The sequence below is a fragment of the Vanellus vanellus genome (assembly GCF_965231255.1).
Source record: "Vanellus vanellus genome assembly, chromosome: 12".
NCBI classification, from domain to species: domain Eukaryota; kingdom Metazoa; phylum Chordata; class Aves; order Charadriiformes; family Charadriidae; genus Vanellus; species Vanellus vanellus.
The window spans coordinates 20,849,378-20,871,080 of NC_138917.1; the positions used below are offsets into that span (position 1 = coordinate 20,849,378).

General features: G+C 41.8%; 1 protein-coding gene across 4 annotated transcripts in view; it reads right to left on the reverse strand.

Annotated features, from left to right (window-relative positions):
• Positions 1 to 21,092, reverse strand: part of PHAF1 (phagophore assembly factor 1) — a 38,261-nt gene extending 17,169 nt beyond the window's left edge. For all 4 annotated transcript variants that reach the window (XM_082489435.1, XM_082489436.1, XM_082489438.1 and 1 more), the window contains exons 1-7: positions 21,045 to 21,092; positions 20,688 to 20,815; positions 15,694 to 15,776; positions 11,716 to 11,799; positions 6,888 to 6,931; positions 6,530 to 6,609; positions 1,854 to 1,948 (exon numbers count right to left, since the gene is read on the reverse strand). In XM_082489435.1, the coding sequence (XP_082345561.1) occupies positions 1,854 to 1,948; positions 6,530 to 6,609; positions 6,888 to 6,931; positions 11,716 to 11,799; positions 15,694 to 15,776; positions 20,688 to 20,751 (450 nt within the window). In that variant the 5' untranslated portion in view covers positions 20,752 to 20,815; positions 21,045 to 21,092. The remainder of the gene's footprint in view (positions 1 to 1,853; positions 1,949 to 6,529; positions 6,610 to 6,887; positions 6,932 to 11,715; positions 11,800 to 15,693; positions 15,777 to 20,687; positions 20,816 to 21,044) is intronic.
• Between the last annotated feature and the right edge of the window lie 611 nt (positions 21,093 to 21,703).

Consider the following 21,703-nt stretch of genomic DNA (forward strand, 5'->3'; position numbering starts at 1 on the left):
AAATTAACTCAGAGCAATAACCTTCACTGCTGTATGTATTTTGAAGCCAATACTTCACAAATCTAGAGATGTCCTGATTTCCATCCTCTTTCTGAATTTGCCCAGAACATGACCACCCCAAAACACGGCTTTTTAAAGTAGTCAGGCTCTAGATTACTAAACATACTAATGCCTTAGCAACAGAGAAATCTTCTCCGGAGCCATGGAAGTGCCTGGGCCGTATACGCCTCTTTTCTTAACAGAAACAGTGTGAGTAGGTTTTCATGTGCTCCTCACCTACCGTTTGCTACCAGCTATATAAAAACCCCCAAAAGTTTTCTTCAGAGTTTTTTCATTTCTATAAGCAGAGATTACACTGCTTTGCTAACTAGTTTAGCATTCCTGTATGACCTCGCTGAACTCAAAAGATTTTGACATCTTCAAATTTTATTTCACTCTTCATTCAGCCTTTCCTAACGCTCCTCCCTGAAAGGCTCAACAAACAACAGTTGCCTTTCCTGTGGACTGTCTCATGCTACTCTGTCTTCTAAACTATCCTATTTCTGCCTATTTCTAATCCTGGGGAAATGTCACCTTTCACTCTGTGCAAACAACATTTTACTAACATAATTTGAACAAGTGGATGAAAGACTTTGAGAATGAGAAGTTATTTTCTGCACCGTTCCAGCAGCTATAAAGAAGTGAATCATCACACGACGTCCCTCTCAAAGCATATTTGAGCCAAGCTTTCTGTAACTAACCCTAATTAATTTCTTAGTTAACCGAACGACGTACCAGAACAAGACAGACAGATGCCATGGCTAAAATTGATTCTAGCAATTTTATTTTAACATCCTTTCAAATCTTCGGTACTTTCTTAGCAGCTCAGCCATTTCATTCATAAATGCCCTGGGAACTCTTGCATGAAAAGCAACTGCTCTTTGTTAGGGTGTTCTTTCTGTTTGAGTTACTAGGTTTCTATTTACCTTCCAGCATTTCTGAAACCCATCTGACCTTCGCTACTGCTAAATAGTAACTTCCCCTGGTTACCCCCGTTCTCTCGCATGTCAAAACACAACTACTGAAGTACTAGGCTGTGACATGAGCACATGCGTCATCTTGTTGGTTGATTTTTCCCACTTTGTTTTGGCTCTTTAGATGCTCCTTTTTATTTTAATACCATACAGCACACGTTCTTTTTAACTGATAAGCCTAGACAATCCAACTGAGAGCACTTCCATCCTCATGCAAAACAAGTTATATGTACATTTTTGTTAGCGTATGTGGAAATCACGGAAGACCTGATCTTGTTTCCAATGGAGACAGTGATTTCCAAAGACTTCCGAGAACCCAGTAATACGTTCAATTATTCAGTAACTCATCTGAACATTTGGTGAATATGCAAACAGGCATTACAAACAAAGCTCATTCATCTGGCTTTCTAAAAGCACTCGTACTGAAGAACACCTAAGATGAAAACATATTTTATGAACTCTACCCTAGTTTAATTGCGTAATCGCTTTGATGAGATTCAAAAATATCTGATAAAAGAACAGCCTTCCTGTAGATTGCTTAATATTCATGTATTTGCATAGACAGCACTTGTATTTTTAGAAGACTCCTTTCAACAACAGAATTGCTAGTCCCAGTTTCTGATGCAAGAAAAACCTCTAAGTGTACGCCTTCTGCTAAAAGGAGGAAAATTTTTAACTTTGAAATGATTACATAGCATGAATAAGAGCACAACTGAGGAGTTAAAATTCCTTCCAAATTACTGGTTTCTTTTGCTTGCAGGCGAGACATGCTGTAGGTGATATTTTGCAAGTACCATAGAGGCAAAAAAGACTATCCATTAACTAAGAATGACTGCTGACCTCGTACTTCGGAGTTTCAGTCCAGGAGTCTAACTGAAAAGAAAACGACAGTCCTCTGAAATTGAGGTGAAAGAGTTGCTCAGCTGAATTATACACTAAAAGGAAAAAAGAAAGTAAAAACAGTTATTAAAACAAACTAAGAATGCTCCAGTTCAGATCTAACAGCACTTCCATCACCTTCGTGAATTTACTACATCTTAAGATGCGGGAGGAACACGATTAAAAAGGACACTAGTAGTTTTCCTTTTAATTTGTTACAGTAGAAACACAGCAAGAAGACAAACCTTAGATTCATTAGAGTTGCCTATGTAAGCCTGTAGGTTAAGCCTGCAAGACCTAATGATACAATTAGACAATATGTCACAATCAATTATACCTTAATATGCCTAAACTAGTTTAAACAGCTACTATTAGTACGAAACAATTCTGTACATTGTTACGTGAAACACTTGTACAAAATTAACCAGTCAGTCTTTTAGAGAGACATGCCCAGAACGCTGATAAATTCCATGTTTCACACCACTGGGAAGCACATTCCGGAGTGGGAGCTCTCAGGTACCTCCCTGACACTTCCACCTCTCCTTCCCAAGAGGAGCTCCAGCGTGCATGCCCCGGTTCAGCTACCCACGTTCCTGACTAACACGGCACAAGAAGGAAATGCTGCAGACACGCAGGTCCTAGGCCGTTTACGACGATAACTAAAAATAGCACCACCAGAAACCCCAGCCGATCGGTCAGCTTTGACAAAGAGCGGTAATAAATTAGGACACGTGCAGACTTCCGGCTGTCATCGCATCACGAGACGTCCTGATTCATCGCAATAAATTGCACATCATCAGCTATAAACAGCAATAAAAGTCACCCCAGTACTTACTCTAACAAGACACACTGTTTTGTGAGACTGTGGAAAGCTTAAAAACAATCCCAGGAGACTGGGAACTTGGGAACAGTTTGGGGATTGATGCTACCAAGCATCAACCTGTGCCCAGTAGCCACTGGGGGGAACATAGCGTTCTTATAAGACACAGAAGCTTTTTCACACTGCAAAGCACTTTGAAAACAGCAGAGGCAAAAAAACAATAAAGAAACACTCCAACAAGAGAAGCTGCTTTATTCCACTTTAGCAATGGAAATTGGTTCAATATTTTTTTTCCTTACCATTTTATATTTAAGATGACATGGCATAGAGAGAAAATGCATATAAATATATATTATTATTTCCCCCCCTCCCAAAGTGCCTTTCAAATGTTCAACTTGAAAGACATGTCACAAGATATCTGGACAATGCCAGACCGCCCAAGATAGAAAAATAATAGTTGAGCAATAAGCATTAAGCTTTCAAAAGTCATCATTTGCCTTTTCTGCAGAATGTGCTGGTTAAGAGCATTTTCCCTGCTTGTCACTCAATGGAAAACGTGTGGGGAGAGGGAAATGTTTTGATCTGCAGGAAAATTACACAAATCTTTCTCATGTGATAAATTATGATGCATCTTTTCCAAAGCCCACAGCCAGCTGGAGAAGTGTTTTTCCCCTGGTCATGCCAAGTGTGATATCTGATTATATAAATCGCATCAGTTCCCATCCCTTGCAGTGTTTGTTGATGTTTAGGCTTAAAGGGCAAGGAATGGTTTTATCCTTAGGAACTTCCTCATGTCTCCCTCAAGACCGTACGTCACAACCACGTGACTGAACAAGGTAAGCCTTCTTTTTATATATATATATATATATATTTTTTTTTTTTTTTTACTTTATTTACTACACAGGTATCCTGCAGAATAATTCCATTCAAAATTGCTGATAGAAGGAAAAAGACTGCTTTCTTTGCTGCTGCACTCTGGGTGAAGGAAGGGGAGAGCGCCTGCCTTCCAGGAAAGCAGCAGAGGATGACCAGCTGGAAAACATTTCTGTAGAGCAGGGCAGGACAAAGCCACCGACACCAGCAAGCCTGCACAACGGACACAGTCCCGATAAAAGCAGAGGCAGATCCAAAAGTCAAGTCTTCCTGGTATGAAGCACAAGAGTTTTCTGGCACCCCAGGGGAGCTTGGGCAACCTCTGAAGTCTCTGAGAGTTACACAGCTAGAAGACAGGATGCCCCCACCCTTGCAAGGCCACTGTGGCAGGAGGGAAGGATGGTTTTTTTTCCTTCTACCTTATGACTTCAGTTCAATCCCACAGCCCTTATCCACGCTGAACGGCACTTCAGCAAACAGCCGCATCCACGAGGACTCGGAACAGGATGTGATTTCAACAGAACCACTGGCAAGAGCAAGCGCTCCCCAGCAGGAGGTCAGGTCAGATAATCATGGAAATGTGGGATAAAAATCTTGGCTTGGATGAAGCTATTGACCTCCAAAGTGGTCGTATTTCAATCAGCCCCATGACAAAGATACTACAATGTTTCAAACTAACACTAGCCAAAAAGTAATGAAGCTGCTCGCAATTTTCCTGATGACTCTTCTTTTTTAAAACCACTGATTTGGCAAAACCAAAACTGCTCACCGAAGGTCGGTTTCAACACAAAACCGTTGCTAACCTTTTGAAATATGTTTTGAAACTATTAATGTATCCTGTTGCAGGAAAGTTCTGTGGCAACCACCTTGGTTTTAAGTGAAAGACAACATTTTGTTTGAAATTCTAGTGGAGGTTAACACAGAGACAAACAAAACAGTTTTAAACTGAAATGGCTTGAATTGGGGTTTTGCAGGAGAATTGGTACAGAGAAGAAAAGGGATGGTTATGTCATACTTTCATGAAAACTGGCATTCGGTACCCAGGTCACATTAAAAGCAAGGTTTCTCTTCCCACTTTTCTCCCCACCCCAGCTCAAATTTTTGTGGGACATGAAAACACCATCATCATGCCTCCCACATGCTGAAAACTATGGTGGGTTTTGGTCTTTTCTGTTTCAGAAAACACAAAGAGAAAAAAAAAAAAGTTATCAAAAAACTTGCATTGCATTTTACAGTTCAAACTGCTTATGACAGGCAGCTTAATATAGAGAATTTATTTCTGCTAAGCAGGCTGTTAACAGAAGACACTGAATTTCCAGTGAGGAAACTGAATAAGCAAAGGCACTAGAGAAATGGTAATACAGGCCAACGTTTTAATAAATACATTTTCATATCTATGTGTCACTGGATGAAAAGATGTTATGAAAAACTATCATCAGATGAAGCAAGTGTGCAAGTTTTCTTAATTTAATATGGTAGCCACACAAGATCTGGCAAATTCAGCATGAGGACACGTGGTGCCAAGTTATGCTTTTAAGCACTTGCATACAATTTTGTGCAGTAATAAAACACAGTATTAGTATCATAAGCAATGCTTACAGCGGAGTATTTATTTTTATGGTTCATAATATCACAGTTCTGCAAGCACTTCTCCTCTAAACATTTGCAAATAAACCATTGTCACAGAACAAACTAAAATTATAGTCTTGTACATACTATTTCCATAGCTGCTAACTATAGTTCTCAGAGTTTCTGCCTAAGAGGAAATGTTAAGATCAGCCTTTTTAAACTTCGCTTTAGTCCTGATTCTGGTCCTCGGAGTATTATGGCTAGAAATCTTCCAAGCTTCATCTATCTCAATCTGATATTCATCTACCACATCAGGCTTTTACGCAATGATATTACTTTAGCCACATGACCCTCCACAGTTAATAAATCCTGTTCTGTGATGTGCAAGAGCGCGCCTGCAGAGAACAGGGACAAAGCCTGGATATGCAACCGCCATCAATCACAAAGAACGCTAGCCTATTTGGGATCAGCCCGACTACTGCAAATGGACTGGGTTAAGCTAAAAATAGAAAATGATACTCTAAAAAGGGTATCTTGCTTATATGGAGTTAGTCTTCTTTCTTGTTGTGCCAGTTTGTGGCTCCATTTGTGGAAGGTTCCCGAGCAGTTTAATTATAAATATCCTCTTCAAAGTTTCACCACTGGCTTATTTTCATCACCTAACAAACCCCCTGAAATACACTCTCCATTTTCATATGTAAACAAGGAGCTTAAAGATAGTCTTTTCCTGCTACAGAGGTGGTGAACAGCCAAGTAGCTGTGCAAGAGTCAGAGTGGGTTCAGCCAGGTTAATTAAACTTGTCCTGGTGCTGGTCATGTAGGCTGCGTGCACATCTCCCCAGTGCTCCCAGTAACAGGAAGCAGAGGCAGGGAGATGCAAGCTGGTCACACACAGGCTCGGACTTGATCCTGCCCTAGCAGGGGTATAACCATGTTCTCAGAGCACACAGCCCGAGCAAACAATCCTGGCCGAGTCCACACAGAGATCAGCTCAAATGTCTGTATGTTCATGGCATCCTCCACCCCTGAGGGCACTTGAGAGCTGACCATGCGTAAGAACGTGTAAAACCAGCAGCTCACAACTTTCGGGTACTGGCAGTTCAAAACAGATCGTTAATGATATCGGAACATACCATTCTGTGCCAATGACTCTCTGCCTCACTATTTCACTTAAGGAAAGTCACAATTGAACTTACAGTACATTTTATGTGATATCCCAGCTATAAGAACATGACCACTCGGGAACACAACTTCAGATCATTTGACAACAGAAGCATCTACGCATCTCTCTAGGCAGACATACAGGAAAGACTTCCTAGAAAGAATTCTGTCAATCTAGGTGTGCTTCTGATTCTCAGAAATAATCTGCGCTTACCTCCTGGATGTGTTGCTCCAAATGACTGATCAATTTGTTCTATGGTTGGAGCAATGGCCTGAGAGTTAAAATGGACACCACTGAAAAAGAAAACAAAACGAATCTGTCTTAAGCATATTGAACGGATGCTACAAACTTTTACTCACGGCAATACCACATTTAAATTAGAAGAAGTCTCCAAGACTGAAGGAAAGTGTAAACTGGTAATTTAACCAAGTGCTATGTTCAAGAATGGGTAATTATCTACATTCTTTTTTGACAGTCATTTTTGGTTTTTAACAAGAATGATTGAAAAAATGAATTCAGGATTAAAGAAAGGAGAGAAACCAGTCACTGTAATCAAGAAGTTATCACTTACCAATATTTTAACTTCACCTTAGTCAAGTCATAAACTTCAATCACCTGAAACACGAGAAATAAAAACATTACCACATTATTTCACACATTTGCGAGTCATTACAGAGGCAAATGCTTATCAAAAGGCAAGACTAGCTAGCGCTGCTCGCTCCCCTCCCTAACAGAGCTCTGCTAGGATAAATCACATTGACAGAGACCGAACTCCAAAAACTGACTCAGCAACCGCGCATCTGAAACAAGTACCGAGGAACAACTATGGGTTGAGCAGAGCACCTGCAGATGCCCTGTAAGTCAGCACCGACCTGCAGAAAGTAACCTTTCCACCAATACATCAGCAACTTGATTTCTGCAAAGATGACTCTTAAACAAGTTCAAAGGAAAGTAATAGAAAAAGCTGGCTAATTAGGGAATCCTCTAAGGAACGTCAAACAGTAGGCCATTGCTTCCGCTGCTCCTAGCACTGACTGCACAGTTTCCATTTTCCAACTCTTTTTCTAAAGGGAAAGATGAACACAACAAAATTAAGTAGTAGCATTCCGTTTCAATACTACATAAAAAGATACCCGGCGATCTCTCCAAGCATTACAGAAGATAAATCAGAAGAGCAGCCCACAAAGAATCAAAGCAGCCCACAATACCTAGTTCTAAACATTTTAGACCTCACTGAATATTCCAAGGAGCTCTCCTCTCAGCAGATAATATTAGGTATGGATCCTTTGTTCTCAATACATTACTGCATACATGCATCTGAGATTGATTTCATATGATATTTATGTGACTGTTACCAGATCCTGAGGCTAGACTGGGCTTTAAGCAGATCATTTTTGGCGAGTAACCATGGTCAAACACAAGCTTCCTCCACCCTACATGTGTTCCTGTGTCAGCAGGAAAAGGAAAATACGTGGAGCACATCATAACCGCTGTAAAGAAAAGAACGCTTTTTGTTGCTTCGTATAATCCTCCCACAAATCACCAGCACTCAGAAAGGACTCACTCTTCAGCTAGACAACAAAGCAGAATTCCCCAGGGAGCTTGCTACCAAATGTGGCTTTAAAGCCTAAAAATATCACCAGCTAAGAAGGAAGTCTTGGTTTTGGGAGATGCCTGGGAAATAACCCTAAATAAAACAAGTTGCAATGCTCAAACCACTATTAAAAAAAAAAAACAAACCCAAAAAACCCAACATTTAATGGTACACTGTTGACTCATAAAAAGTTGGAAGAGTTCTCTGAAGCACTTTGCTGCGAAAGCCCACACATTTCAGGATATAAGCAACAAGTATAGCACAAAGCAAGTAACAAATGAACATTCTGGCAGAACCAAACAAAATAAAGAATAGCAAACAAATTTTTCCTCTTAATAAGTATACTTTGAATTATGCTTCTTGGAAAAACTTGGTTATCCAGCATTTTAATTCAAATGCAGTTTGACACGTCCAGGTTTCCTTTACAGCACTGCCTGTTAAAAAACAAAGGCTGCTTTTATGAAAAGCTAGGAATGATTCTACTTTTTTTTTTTTTTTTTTTAGTAACTCTGCACATCCTCTTCCCCCCTACCCCCCAAAAAAACGTTTCTGAAAATACAGAAAGCCACCTCACACACAGATCTAGTTTCGCAGCAACTACCAGAGAGTATTGGGCCCTCTCCTGAAGTTTTGCTGAAACACGCTGCAGTGGTGGAAGACAAAAGGATGAGTTGACCAACAAGAAGCAGCAGTGCATGAGGAACAACAGCACGTTACCCAAACAAGGTCCCCCGCAAGAGAAACACCCCAAGAGCAGCCAGCAGGCACCCATTTGCCATAAGACCTCTTCCCATGATTCAGACGGATCTATTCATGTCAACATTTCTTTTTACTAACAGCGGGGGAAGAAACAAGCACAAGTCAGCAAAATTTAGAGGTAGTCGGAAGATCTCATAAAAGTCATGAAAGACCCCTATTGAAGAAACACTGCAAGAGGCTACAGCACTAGAAAAGGATTTATGTTTTAAACTACGGAAGCTACACTGACAAAAGGATTAATGTGATTCTTTCTACGTGCAGAAGAACAAACAACTGGGAAGACCAAGGACTATTCAGTGATGGGGTTACCACCCAGCCAGAAGGCAACTGGTTTATATAATTAAATGCTGATGTTTTGTCACACTCATTGTTTTGATAATTACTACTGAGCAAAACTCAAAAACACGTTCAGGTATCTGCTAAGCAGCAATAACAGACCAGCACCACGAAATCGAACTTTCTCCACCTCAGGGGAAGTCTGCGTGACAGACCTTGTTTCTAAAATTCACAGTAATGTTTTCAGAACCTGGTCCTGGATCTACTCTTAGGTTAGCTCAAAACTAAACGCACCAACGTCTCCTGCAGTGCTTTGGCTGCTGAAAGTGAGCAGGGACGATGCACAAGCCGCCTTCTCCTCCCTGAAAAAAGGGAGGAAACTTTTTAGGAATATTGCTATGGCTTTATTCCTGCACCAGCTTCTTTCCGTCTGTCAAGTCTTTCTATTTCAGTAGCCTATATTTCAATCTCTTTTTCACAGCCAAATAGCGAGAGTGTATTAAAAAACAACACACAAAGCAAAGAAAAAACGCATCCTGATTTTTCCACTTTTGCTGCTGCTGAGCAACACTGAAAACACAGTCATACCATCTTGAAAACAGGCATTATTTATTCTACACCTACACTATTCTTCAAGAAGTCCTATTGCTCACTTCTGAACTGATCCCATAGAATTTCTTCTATAAAGCTTTCTGAATGCTTTTACAAGTACAAGTTTTCATAGCACTGTATGCATTACACAGCTTTACTCTTCATAGTTCAAACAAAGGGTATCACTAGACCACTGAACAACATACCAGAAGAGATTGTTTTTTCTATTCTTTTTAAAAAAACAAACCTAAACCCACATACCATAAGAGTTTGTTTTTTCTATTTTTTCTTTAAAAGAAGTTTTAAAACTCATTGTGGAGAAAGGTGAGAAGAAAAGCTCTTTCGTAGTTCTTAGAACACTGAGTGTTGAAATGACAAAGCCAGACCCTCAAAAACTGTTTGGAGATGAAAAGACATGGCATACACTACCTACAGCACTGCAAAAACACTACAAGATTGTGACATTCCAAAAAACATCAGTAAGCAAACCATGCCCTTGAAGTGATTACGTTTTGAGTTCAGTCTCCTGAAGAATTAAATATATTTTGGAAAGATTTCGTACAGCAGCTATAGCTTACGCCGATAAAGAACCATCTGACAAAAAGAACTTTCAAGATATTCTCTTGAAAATTGTAAACTCACATACACAATTAAGTTCTAAATCTTGACAAAAATGAAAATCCCATTAGTACAGAGTGACTTCATGAACAGAAGGTTCCATAAGACAATTACAAACTGAAATCTGGAGGAAAAAAAGTGCTCAGCTGTCCTCCACCTGAGCTCAAATTGCACTGAAAATTGTTCTTCAAAATAGGTATTTTTATAGTTAATATAAAAGATATTTTTAAAAAGAAAAATACAAACATATCATGGTGTTACAGGTTACTACTAGAGAAATAAGCACTTCCAACAACTACTAATTTGGGTTGCTATTCATTTAAAGTATACAAAGAGCTCAAGTTTCAGCTGATAGCACACTGCTACACTCTTACAGTCGTTTTTCTAATAAAGCACTAGGCTGACAGTTTTGGAGAGCTGCTGGTTGTACTGGAGACAGGGGTCAGTAAGGGGAACAAGGCTACGACTGTTCTAACACTTGGAAGTATGGATGTGAAACACCATATTCCAGACGTACCTAAAGGATAAGCATGCCATCTATTAGCATCACATTTAACCCCACACTTCTGCTTTCAAATGTTAAATAGCACAGCAGTTAGAGCCCTACACTCTCACCCAATTAGCCCAATCAACACCCAGGCCTGTGGTAAGCAATTTACGCACCCCAGGCGAGAACCACACTGCCAATCGTTCAGCACAGCTGGTCCTGCCAAAAGCACCATCCTAAATAACTAAGTAGTTCAACACAGATATTTTAAAAGTTTCAGTTAAGAAAGCTTTTCAAAATTTCATACTGACCTAGTCATCTCTCTACAGTCCCCCAATAGCCCATTTTATATGGATGAGCCATACCACTTTCATAACAGATTTTTTGCAACCATAAATGCCACAGGAGGTTAGTGGCCAGCCTGCCCTTTATTTTGCATCTTAACTACACAAAGCATCCTAGAGAGGCAGATCAAAACTTGGTCATCTAAAAGGACAGCTGTGGAATTGCTGGGCTAAGGACTTTGATCACAGAGATAAAAGCTCATCCAGAACAAACTGCGAGTGCAGGAGGCATAGGCTCCCAACAGCCCTGAACGTGGCTTTTTGGAAGAAAGCATGCAGTCACGGCCACACAGGTATGCACGCAACTCAACTGAAAACGAAGAACAGGAGGAAGTAAGTTTGCTCTCAAAAATAAAATGGCAGCACAGATAAAGGAACAGCTCGGGAAAACATAACGCTGTCTGGTTTGTGTTAAATGATGGTCTGATTTCAAACCCCAGGCTCAGCTTTAGCAACGGCCTTTTGCAGCTTCTGGTGCATCTTGAGACGAGATGGGCAAGTGAGATGGCACTGCGCCATCCTACTCCTATGGCACTCTTACCGTCCCCAGTACAACGTTAAAGTGCCCTGATCCTACAAACCAACATTTAACTCCCAAACCAAAGAAACGCAGTTCATTATCACATGAGAGCACTATATACGGCAAATTAAATGTATAAAAGGATCACATACTTAATGCTTTGTTAAGTGTCACTATATCCTAGGGGTTTGTTTTGCAATGTTTTATTACCTTAAGTCGCTGATTGAAAGCATCAAACAGCAGTTTGATTCCATCCTGAGTCAGGTTAAGGATGAGGTCATGGCTAAGAGGTGACTGTAAAACAAAAAAAGCTGTTAGGCTTTTAATTTCAAGGCTTCTTTGTTAAGATATATATCATTGTATAAGTATAAATTGGTTACTTTGGAAAAAACAAAACTGCCTCGGAAAACAACCACTTGTTCAACGAATAAGGATAACAAAAATAGATTTGGCCAAATCTCTCAACCCCTTCGGTTCCCTTATGAAAAGAAATAGAAGTGCCTGCGTGGGACCTGCGCCCTGCAAGAACTCCCAAAAGGGTAGTTGTTCATTACTTTGAAGGAAGGGCGGGGGGGGGGGGTGAGCAGAACCACCTTGAAAATTAACATTCCGAGTTTAGCATGAGAGACATCATGACATCATGCAGGGACAGCCTGTTGCATTCTTGGTGCACAAAAATAATAGGCCATCTCACCAAGCCTCGCATCAGACCCGAGGAGGCGCTGGACAGAAAGATGGCGAGAGAAGGCTTTCCACTTCAAAAATCAAAGGGTGTCACGGTCTTTTTCAGGCCTCAAAAGGAAGGCTTCAGCCTCTTATGTTGTGAATTGAATTTAGGTTTCCTTAGTTACTGTGAATCATAACAACAAGAGGCTTAATTTGCAGTCTGCTGGAGTCAATAGGAGACATTCCACCGGCTTCACTGGTGTCTGTATAGGCTCTACGCCATCTCAGTCTGCTGCGACGCCGTGGAAGCTGCTCACCGCGCCGGTACCGGTACAATCCATGCATGCACAGCCAGTTGGCCCCAATTCAACTATTTGATCGTGTACAATCTAAAGCGCATTTGCTTCCAAAAGCTCTACCCTCCACAACTGGCTCCTCAGAGGAGAAAAAAAGGTTGAAGGACAGGCAGGCGGCAATACTCATGGCCTAGAATAGCACCAAGCAGTCATCTAGCAGAAGACAGAATGGGGATGGGGCATCTGGGGCACGTACAGGCTTCTAATGCGAGCAGCCACACCATACAGCCCTTTTTACGAATTAAGCATGAGCTATCTTAAAAACCGTTATTCCCCTTCTTCGCTCTACTAGGGAAGGTCTGCGCTTTGACTGTCAGAAGCCTAATTTTCATCCTAAATTTTCTCACCTCTTTGTTCTCACGTCAGCGCTGTCTTCTAGCCTGGATACTTTTTGTGCATTCTCATGTGCCTCTCCCACCCCTTCCAAACCCATGTATTTAAATAATCAGATCCTAGACTTCACATTGCTAGGCCAAAACATGCCACAGGGCTTTCAATCTCCTGTGATGCAGATTCCCCGCTCCCCTTGATCAGTTGCCAAGCTTTTCCCAAAGCAGGTTCAGTTCAAGCTCATCTTTCTTCAACACCAGCGATCTGACGTGTAAGCTGTATTCTAAATGAAGTGTTCACCGAGCCTTGCACAATGGCATCAATACTTCACTACTGCTGGAAAACTTTTATGATACTGTGTGGAATTGAAGCAGCACTGCAATACAGCCATCAGCCTGAGATAAAAAGGTCTAATGTTGATCCTGATGGCCTTTTTTTTTAAATCCTTTATAAGTCTAATTTAGAAAAGCTACAGATAGAGCAAAAACCATGTGCTGTTACATTTAAATATACCAACAGAGCTCTTCTGATACAAGATATGCTCTGCATCTCACTGATTTCCAAGCAGAATTTTCTTAAGATCATTCCAAATTTAATAAGAGCATTACAAGTACTTCTGAGCAGGTGAAAAAGAAAAACAAAGCCACAGACATCTGAGGAAAAGTTTGATCGTTATTATAGCCAATAGCTTCTGTTCTATGCCGGCATATTTTCTAATAGAAGAAAAGTTTCAAGGGCACAAGTTTTGTGTCTTAAAAGTCCCATGAACTAAATAGAACCTCAAGTATGAAAGATGACGCCGGGAAGCAACAGGAAAATCCTTCCTCAAGGAATAAACTCAAATGTGCACTTAACACCACTAATCTACATAAAGCTGCAGGAAAAACTGTTATCACTGAACAATCCCATCAACACAAATCCAGAGGAAGCGGCTTAGGAAAACTTAGAAAGACAATTAAGTATCCAGCTCAAACTGACCGAAAAGGAGTTAAAATTCTTTAGTCGCAGAAAAAGGTTCATCAAGCTTTTTTGGCACAGTTTGGGCATCCCATTTATGTCAAGTTAAAAAGAGAGCCGTGGGCAGATGTAATTGCATTTAATTGTCATATAAATTTTTGAAAGGAAGTACTCACTGCCGGAGTTCCAGGATCAGAAAGTCAGTGCTTTAGATGCAACAACTTTAAATAACATTTGATCACTATGCTCAAAGGCATTCTTTTAGAAAGCAAAGAAGAAAGACTTAAAGACTGTTCAGGTATAGTTTAGCCAGATAAAGGTTGTGCATGGCAAAGTTTATTTAAAGCTCTGAATCTTCCAAGCACTGCACCAGCAGCTCTTTGTGCCCAGCTGCTAATGAAGTGCATGATGTTCTGCACGAGGGTGAGGATATAGCCAGACGGTCACACGCAGACCCTCAGTGGCACATGGAAAAAATTGCACCAATATCAGGCGCTGAATCGGAATAATATACAGAAAAAAGTATCAACACAACTATTCCACAATGCTGAGACTACTATTTTGTAGGACTATGCAGCTTACATTTATTACAGTTTGGGGAGAAAAATGCTAAGAACCCCTGCAGAGACCATAAAAATCCAGTGTATGTGGTCAAGCACAACGTAGCTGTCTAAGAGGCGTAAAGAGCTAAGCAGCAGTATACCTTGCTTTCTAGCTCTGGACCGCTAATCCTTTTGTGATTCTACAAAACTGGGAGGAATGGGAATCTCAGTTATCTAAACAAACCTAGAAATAATTCTGGAATGCACTGGGGTAAGAAAAACTAAGAAACCTCTAAAGCATACAAAAACCAAGGACCACATTCACTGCCAGACGGATGCTCCCATGCATTAAGTACAAGGAGCTAGATTTTCAATTTGCAAAGTAAATATTCAGTCATCGTAAACCCCATAAATCTACATATTGTCAAACAAAAAAGGATAACCCATTTCATTATATGAAATATGTATCCAGCAGTAAACGCCAGTCAAGCTTGTTCCTTAGCCATTCAGTATTCACTGTGAATTCACAAGGCGTCAATCAGTATTTTGATACAAATTGAAATTCTAGCAAACTTCGCCTTTTTCCTGATGCAAAGATCTACAATATTTGAATAGCATCTCCTGATTAATGTGCACTCCACGTAATACACCTTTGGAAAGTCACACTCCTCCTTGTGTCCCGTCTACTCTTCCCTTCCACCTCTTTCAATGTGAAGGTGGGTACGTAACACCTTTTATTTGATCTAGCAGAAAGGTTTCACTTCTAGTCCCCTTTTTGATGGGAGTCAAATGTATTGGGAACTAAGGAATGTTTAGTTATGAAGAACGATTAAAACATCTATAGGTGGTTTAATCTACTGCATCCACTTTCTGTGGACAAAATTGCAGATTCAGAGAGGAGGTGCAGAAGCCTTTTCAGTGGGTTCATCACCACCAAAACAAAGATGAAAGCAGAAAGTAACGAGTGATTCAGTACTTCAAAAATACTGCAATGCTTGATGATGATAATGTAAAAATACTCGAATTAAATTATCCAGGTAATTACAGAACATTGCCCTTCTTAAAGAAAACAAACAATACTACCCCACCACTGCATACACAAAACTGCTATCGGTTAAATCACTGCACTGCATTGAGGATTACTACACTTGATGCGAAACTGTTATAAAAGCTACGCTTTTGATGCGGTGGCAATAATTTGGTGTAATTCAATTTCAAGTAGCTCCACAACTTATACAATACGTACGTTAGCCCGACACAGCATCAGTATACCCCCTAACGCCTTGATTCTGGGAAACGGGGAGGTGTATGACCCGGCCAGGCCAGGCACTACTCACCTGCTCACTGTAGAGAACCTGGACGTTTTTGATAATGCGACAGTGTTTCTGAAGAATTGCTACAGCCTGAGCCAACGGCATTCCTGTAAATAAAAACAGTTGCATTTCTTCAGCTGGGAGACAGGCTAACAGCATTTTTTTTTTTAACAGAAAGGTTAGAGATGAGGTAACAGAGCCGCCATAAGCAAACAGTACATTACAACAGAAAGGTATGCCATCAACAAATAAGCCTACTTGACTCACGGTATCAGCACAGACCTGTTTTTTGAAACAGAAAAGTCATTGTTTATCTACCAGTTTGTCAGGCATATATGAAAGGAAAACATCTCTAGCCACAAAACTAAACTGCAAAGTTCAGGCAGAAAAAGCACAAATCTTTCTACAATTTACACGCAAAATTTTCTGCTTCTTGGGGTCAACAATCAGGTAAATGATAAAATAGCCTATACCAAACGCCACCAGAGCTGCCTAGAGCATTCTTACACACATTCCATAGGCTCCTGGACTGCATTTTACGGCATACCCTTTATCAAGCTTGGAAAACTACTGAGCAGTCGTACAAGATAAATACAAATATTAAAACGGAACAACGATTCTCCTTAGCCCTACCAGGCCACATTAGCCACTGACACCACTACATTTGTGTCAAGGGAGGAATTTATCTTCTCGGTTTACAGACAAGACAAACATACTAAACAATTTGGTTCGACTGAAGTAATACACTTAATAGTCATTCACCCTCTAACACAATTTCAAGGGTGCTTCTTTCCTTGGTTTGGTGTTTGTTTTTTTTTTTTTTTTTTCCCTTCAGCGTATATCTTATCTTTACAGCTGTAAAATTTTGAAAGTGGAATGAAACAGCTGATTCTGCAGAAAGAATAGCACCATGCTATCTCATCCTTTATCACACATTTGTCGCCTTTCCAAATGAAATGTGATAGTGTTCCTGGATCAAGGCAGGTGTTTGTAAAGAGAGGATATGAGCTCATAATTGTGATGTTTTATATCCCTACTAATTGTTGTATGTCAATTTAGATTAGTTAGCTGACATTTTATTTACATTCCTCACCCCGTTCTTCTCTATTTCTACTTTTTAAACATTAAGAGAGTTGCCTTGATTAGGGAAAATTTACCACAGGGCTGACACTTTTATTGAAATAACACTTCAGGAATTCACATTCTTAGTTACTAGCTACACTTCTCAAACTCCGACCCCAAAACATGTTCGAAAACACCTTTTACACAGTACCAAACGAGTAAACTCCCTCTCCATGTATATATATATTTCACACACACAACTAGATCACCATAGGGACTGCTTTGATATAATACTAGCACAACACTAAAAAAAAATTTTAAAAAATAATTATTTTCACTGATGCGCTAAAATACATGCCTGTCATCCCCATACATTGCAGCTTTTCTGTAATTATGAAATAAAGTTTTGGCAAAACATCTTACAGACTACAGTGATTCAATTTGTAAATATCATATACAAATATTTCTGTGACATTGTTTTTTCATGTTAGCCCCTAATCCTGGAAACAATTTTTTTTGCAGCTAGAAAACATACAACAGAAGATGATGCAAAATCAAAAAGAATAGTTATTATTTTAATAATGGTAATGAAATTAAAATTCAGAGCCACAATAGAGCAGCACTGTTTCCTATTATCTAGGAAATAGCAGTTGCCTTGTAGTCTAAGCAGCTGAGTTTTGAAAAGACAGTTATTACGTATTAGATAATATTTTCAGAATGGAACAGAAACATAAATAACAGCAAGAAGCTAAGATTGAAATATTGCTGTGAAAGTTTCACATTTCTTAACCTAGCAAAAGCTACGATTCCAAAAAAAAGTAAAGATGATTGAAAAGCTTAGAACTGATTTTTAAAGTCGATATTTCTAGGAGCCTTGCAGAGGCAAGACCGTCAGCTTTTTTTTAAAAGAACAAGTGGCAAAGGCTCAAGCAAAGGCAGCGAACAAGCTGACAGAATCTATATGCCAATGGCAAGCATCAGAAGTAGGTAAGGTTTCAGTAAAACAGCATGTGGTTAAAAAAAGTGCGCACAAACACAAAGTTCAGTTTGTAGTCCGATGTAAACTGATGCAATCTTGGGCTGGTAAGTGTGCAAACAGATGGCTCATGTGACTCTCTTACTCAGAGCTTTCTCAAGCTGCAAGCAAATGGACATGGACTGATTTAGTTCAGTTTTCAGCAACCAAGAATCAAGCAGGTTTTGTCACACAGCTGCTTAGCAAAGCTACGAGTAGCAACTTAAGTTCTCCAAGAACAGTGCGCAGAACTTAAAACATGCATGGAGGAGCCAGTATCCTCCCTTTGCCTCCACTAGCGGAGAGCCAAAGGAGGAGTAAAGAAACTGGGTTATTCTTCTCCACCCTTCTCATGCAGACACAACACCCCCTTTTCCTCAACATTCGTCAGCCTTCACAGTCAAAGAGGAAAACAAAGAATTCTTTTTCCCCTGCTCACCAGTCAGGGGGAACGGGGAAGCAAACATGGTTTCCAGCACATCAGGCAGTCACCCAAACTGAGCCATGGCAAATAATGCCCACAGAGACCAGTGCTAGGTCCCTCTTATCACAGACTTCTCCCTTTTCTGAATGCTGGAGTGATACGAGGGGCACAAGCCACTCCTCTCACATACACTGGTCATGGACAAAGTGGCTCGAAGCATTAGCCTATGCTAAGACTATGTGTCTTCAAGGGGAGGGGGCTAGAGGAATGAAGAAAGATTAAATAAGAATACAAGAAAATCCAAGAGAAGATGAGTCATAACACATTAAATAAAGAGAAGTAAAAGTTAGTAAGAAAAGAAAGTGTACAAAGCAAGAGAAATGCAAGTATGCCTTAGAAATTATACATCTCAAACGCTAATAATACAGCTATAGGCACTACAGAACAAGTATTTAATTGTTCTCCTTTAAAAAGGCAGGAATGTAGCCCGAGAGGTGCAGTAAGACAGGTATCTAATTGAACGCAAAACTCAGCCTTGGTTAAATTTTTTGTGCTCTGGTCACACAGTGAGTCAACACTGGAGCCAGAAACAGAATCCAAAAACTCATGTAAAAAATTTTCCTGGCATTTCCCCTCAGTCATCTCCATTGTGGGCACAAGACTGGAAGCCAGAGTCAGCAGCAGTTCAGGAATACTGCCATTAGTTCTGCTAAGAGCAGATCTAAACAAATGATGAGTAGAATACCGCTGGCAGCGAGAATCCCATTTACACCAGTGCTTCCAACCTCGCTCCCACTAACACAGCTGAACCAGCTTTATCAGCAGGGACAATTTTCACACAACATCGCTAGTGCAGGACAAAGTTAAGTATCTTAATACCTAGTCAGCCTCCTGCTCTATACCAGTAGGTCATGCTAATTATATATTAGACGCATCACGTGGTGGCTATGTTTACTCCAAGAATTGCAGCCGAGTTTCCTCCCTCCCACATCTATGTGTGTATGTGCGTGTGTACACATAGACAGAGACATGGTACATAATTTTAACCCTGAGATTGCATTAACGGGCTTCTTTGGGGGTTCTTGGGGAAATGAAAATCATTTTCTCTCTTCCCTTTTTTCGTTTTTATAAGAAGAATGAGAGAAGCCTGTACTACTTATTTATGGAGATTGTCAGGGTATATAATTCGAGACTGCATTTCTTTTCAGGTAATATAGGCACTAAAGGACTGCAGAAGGCCACACAGAGCTGAGAGAGCGCAGTAAGGTGTCAGCGGTTCAAGAAGATCACCAAGATTTCAAAGGGTGGGACCTGAGGTACTATAATTAGCCTCCAAAAGCCATTCTAATGCTCCCTGTAACCATCAAGCTGTACTTGACTCTAAATTCACAGCAGCATAAACAACCCTTTGTGTTTGATGGGTTTCATATAAACAACTCCACGTCACAGCACTGCTCCTTTGGTGAGAAGCAAGTTCATGGAAGCTGTGTAACAGTGCTTTTAAGGAACACTCTGTCCCCCTGCTGTCACAGGTGACAACAGCAGCAGAAGTGTAACTCGGGTTCTGGCAGATACAGACGGCTGCCACCCAGAGCCCTGTTTACATTAAACCAAACTCCTACTACCATTAAGTGCGCTTTAGACAGAGCAACAGCAAAGATGGAAAACTGAGAGAAAGAGTTTGATATCTCAAACAATCACTCGGAAAATGTGACAGCTACAGTATTTTCTGAGAGGCTTAAGAACTACCAATATTTGCTTGAAAACACAGGCCATCTGAAGAATCCATATCATCCGAGCTACACTTAAGTGCCCTGAGCTGAGCACCAGCCAAATTTCCATCAGCTGGGGGAAAAGTTCTTTCTCCCTGTGGTAAATAGAGCAATGACTGGTAAGGAAGGACCTCTCAGAAAGATGAGAAAATAAGAATCACTGGGGGGAGAAATACCTGTTATCTAACCCTGAGAAAACCTCTCAAAAGTTTACTTTCTCCACTATAGCGCTGCAACCCAGCAACAACACAAAGAAATGGTGACACTCAACTGATATTTATGAAGGGTTTGTGCAGAAAAGCACAGTAATCATGCTAAGTATTAGCGCACAGTTGTAGATGCTGATATCACCTGACATATATTCAGGTGACAGTCTGTACATCCACAGCTCCTCTTTTAGGAGTTATTTAAAAAAAAAAATGTTAGTCTAAGATGGCAAGGCAAGACAAAACAAGGTAAATAAGTAGAAGAAAGCATGCAAGCTGATAAACAAAGCACAACTCGGCATGCAAAAGCTAAAGATGAGACTATAGACTACAAGTGAATCCTTAAAGCTCGTACATTAGTATTTTTAGCGACAGAGAAAGGTGGGGTTTGACTCTCCCTTTCACTTTTGCAACTCCCTGAAAGCACTGGGAGAAACGTTACGATCGTGAGGGGATGCGAATCCCCCCCCCACCCCCCCCCCACACACAGGGGGGCCGGGGGGCAGCCGGGCGAGCTCCGGGAACACACACAGACTTACCCAAGGTGAACTCCCATTGCTCGTTCCCCAGAGACCGCTCGGGCACCACCTCCAGATCTAGCATTGGCTCAGGTAGCGCGGAGGCCGCGGGCTGGCACGGCGGGTCACCCGGTGGCTGGGCCGGACCTCTGAGGGAAGCAGGAGGGAAGCTGGCAGCCTGCACCCCGGCCTCCCCCCCCCCCTCCCTCAGGGGACCCCCACCCCCCCGGGCAGGCAGCGCTGAGTCACACTGGAGCCTCCCCGAGCCGGGCTGAGGGGGGACCCCGGGCACCGGCACCACACCTACCGCCCTCCCTCCCCCCCCCGCAACGCCTCACGGCGCCGCTGCCCGCGCTCCCCCCCCTCCGCCCGCCCTACCCGGGCCGGTCACCGAACGCGGGCAGCCGCCCCCCACCCCGGGGGAAGGGGAGCAGCCGCCTCGCCGCTGGGCCCGGAGGTACCGAGGGCGGCGCCGGCCCGGCGGGGAAGGGTGGGGGGGGGTTTCTCGCCCCCCTCCCCCCCCGCGCGGCGGGGCTGCGACTCACCTCACTTGCGGCTGCTGAAAAAGTGCTTTGCAGCTGTCGTCAGGCGAGCCCGCGCGCGGGGCGGGGCGGAGAGTGGGGGGCGGGGCCAGGAGGGGAGCGCCCCGCCCCCAGGCCGTGGGGGAGAGGGGAAGGTGTCGGCCTGGGGAGGGAGAGAAGCAGGTTCGAGTCCCATCACGGGAACATGAGGGCTGCCCTGGGGGTGGTGGGGACAGCCCCACTGCCACTTTTTGTCCTTGTCCCCAGACGAGTGTCAGGCCTACAACACAAGCCTCAATTACACCGTGTCACAGCCCGCCACAGTAAGCTCAGGGTTAAAAAAATAACCCACAACATAACAAACCCAAACCAACCCAGTTACATCCAGTTTTTCCGGTTGAAAGGTGGGGGAAGGACCGAACGAGAGTTAGTCAGTGGCACGAGCAAAGTTACTCCAAGGAGCTCAGGAATGACTCAGTAAGGAAGAAAGTCTTAACGAGGTCATTGCAATGTTAC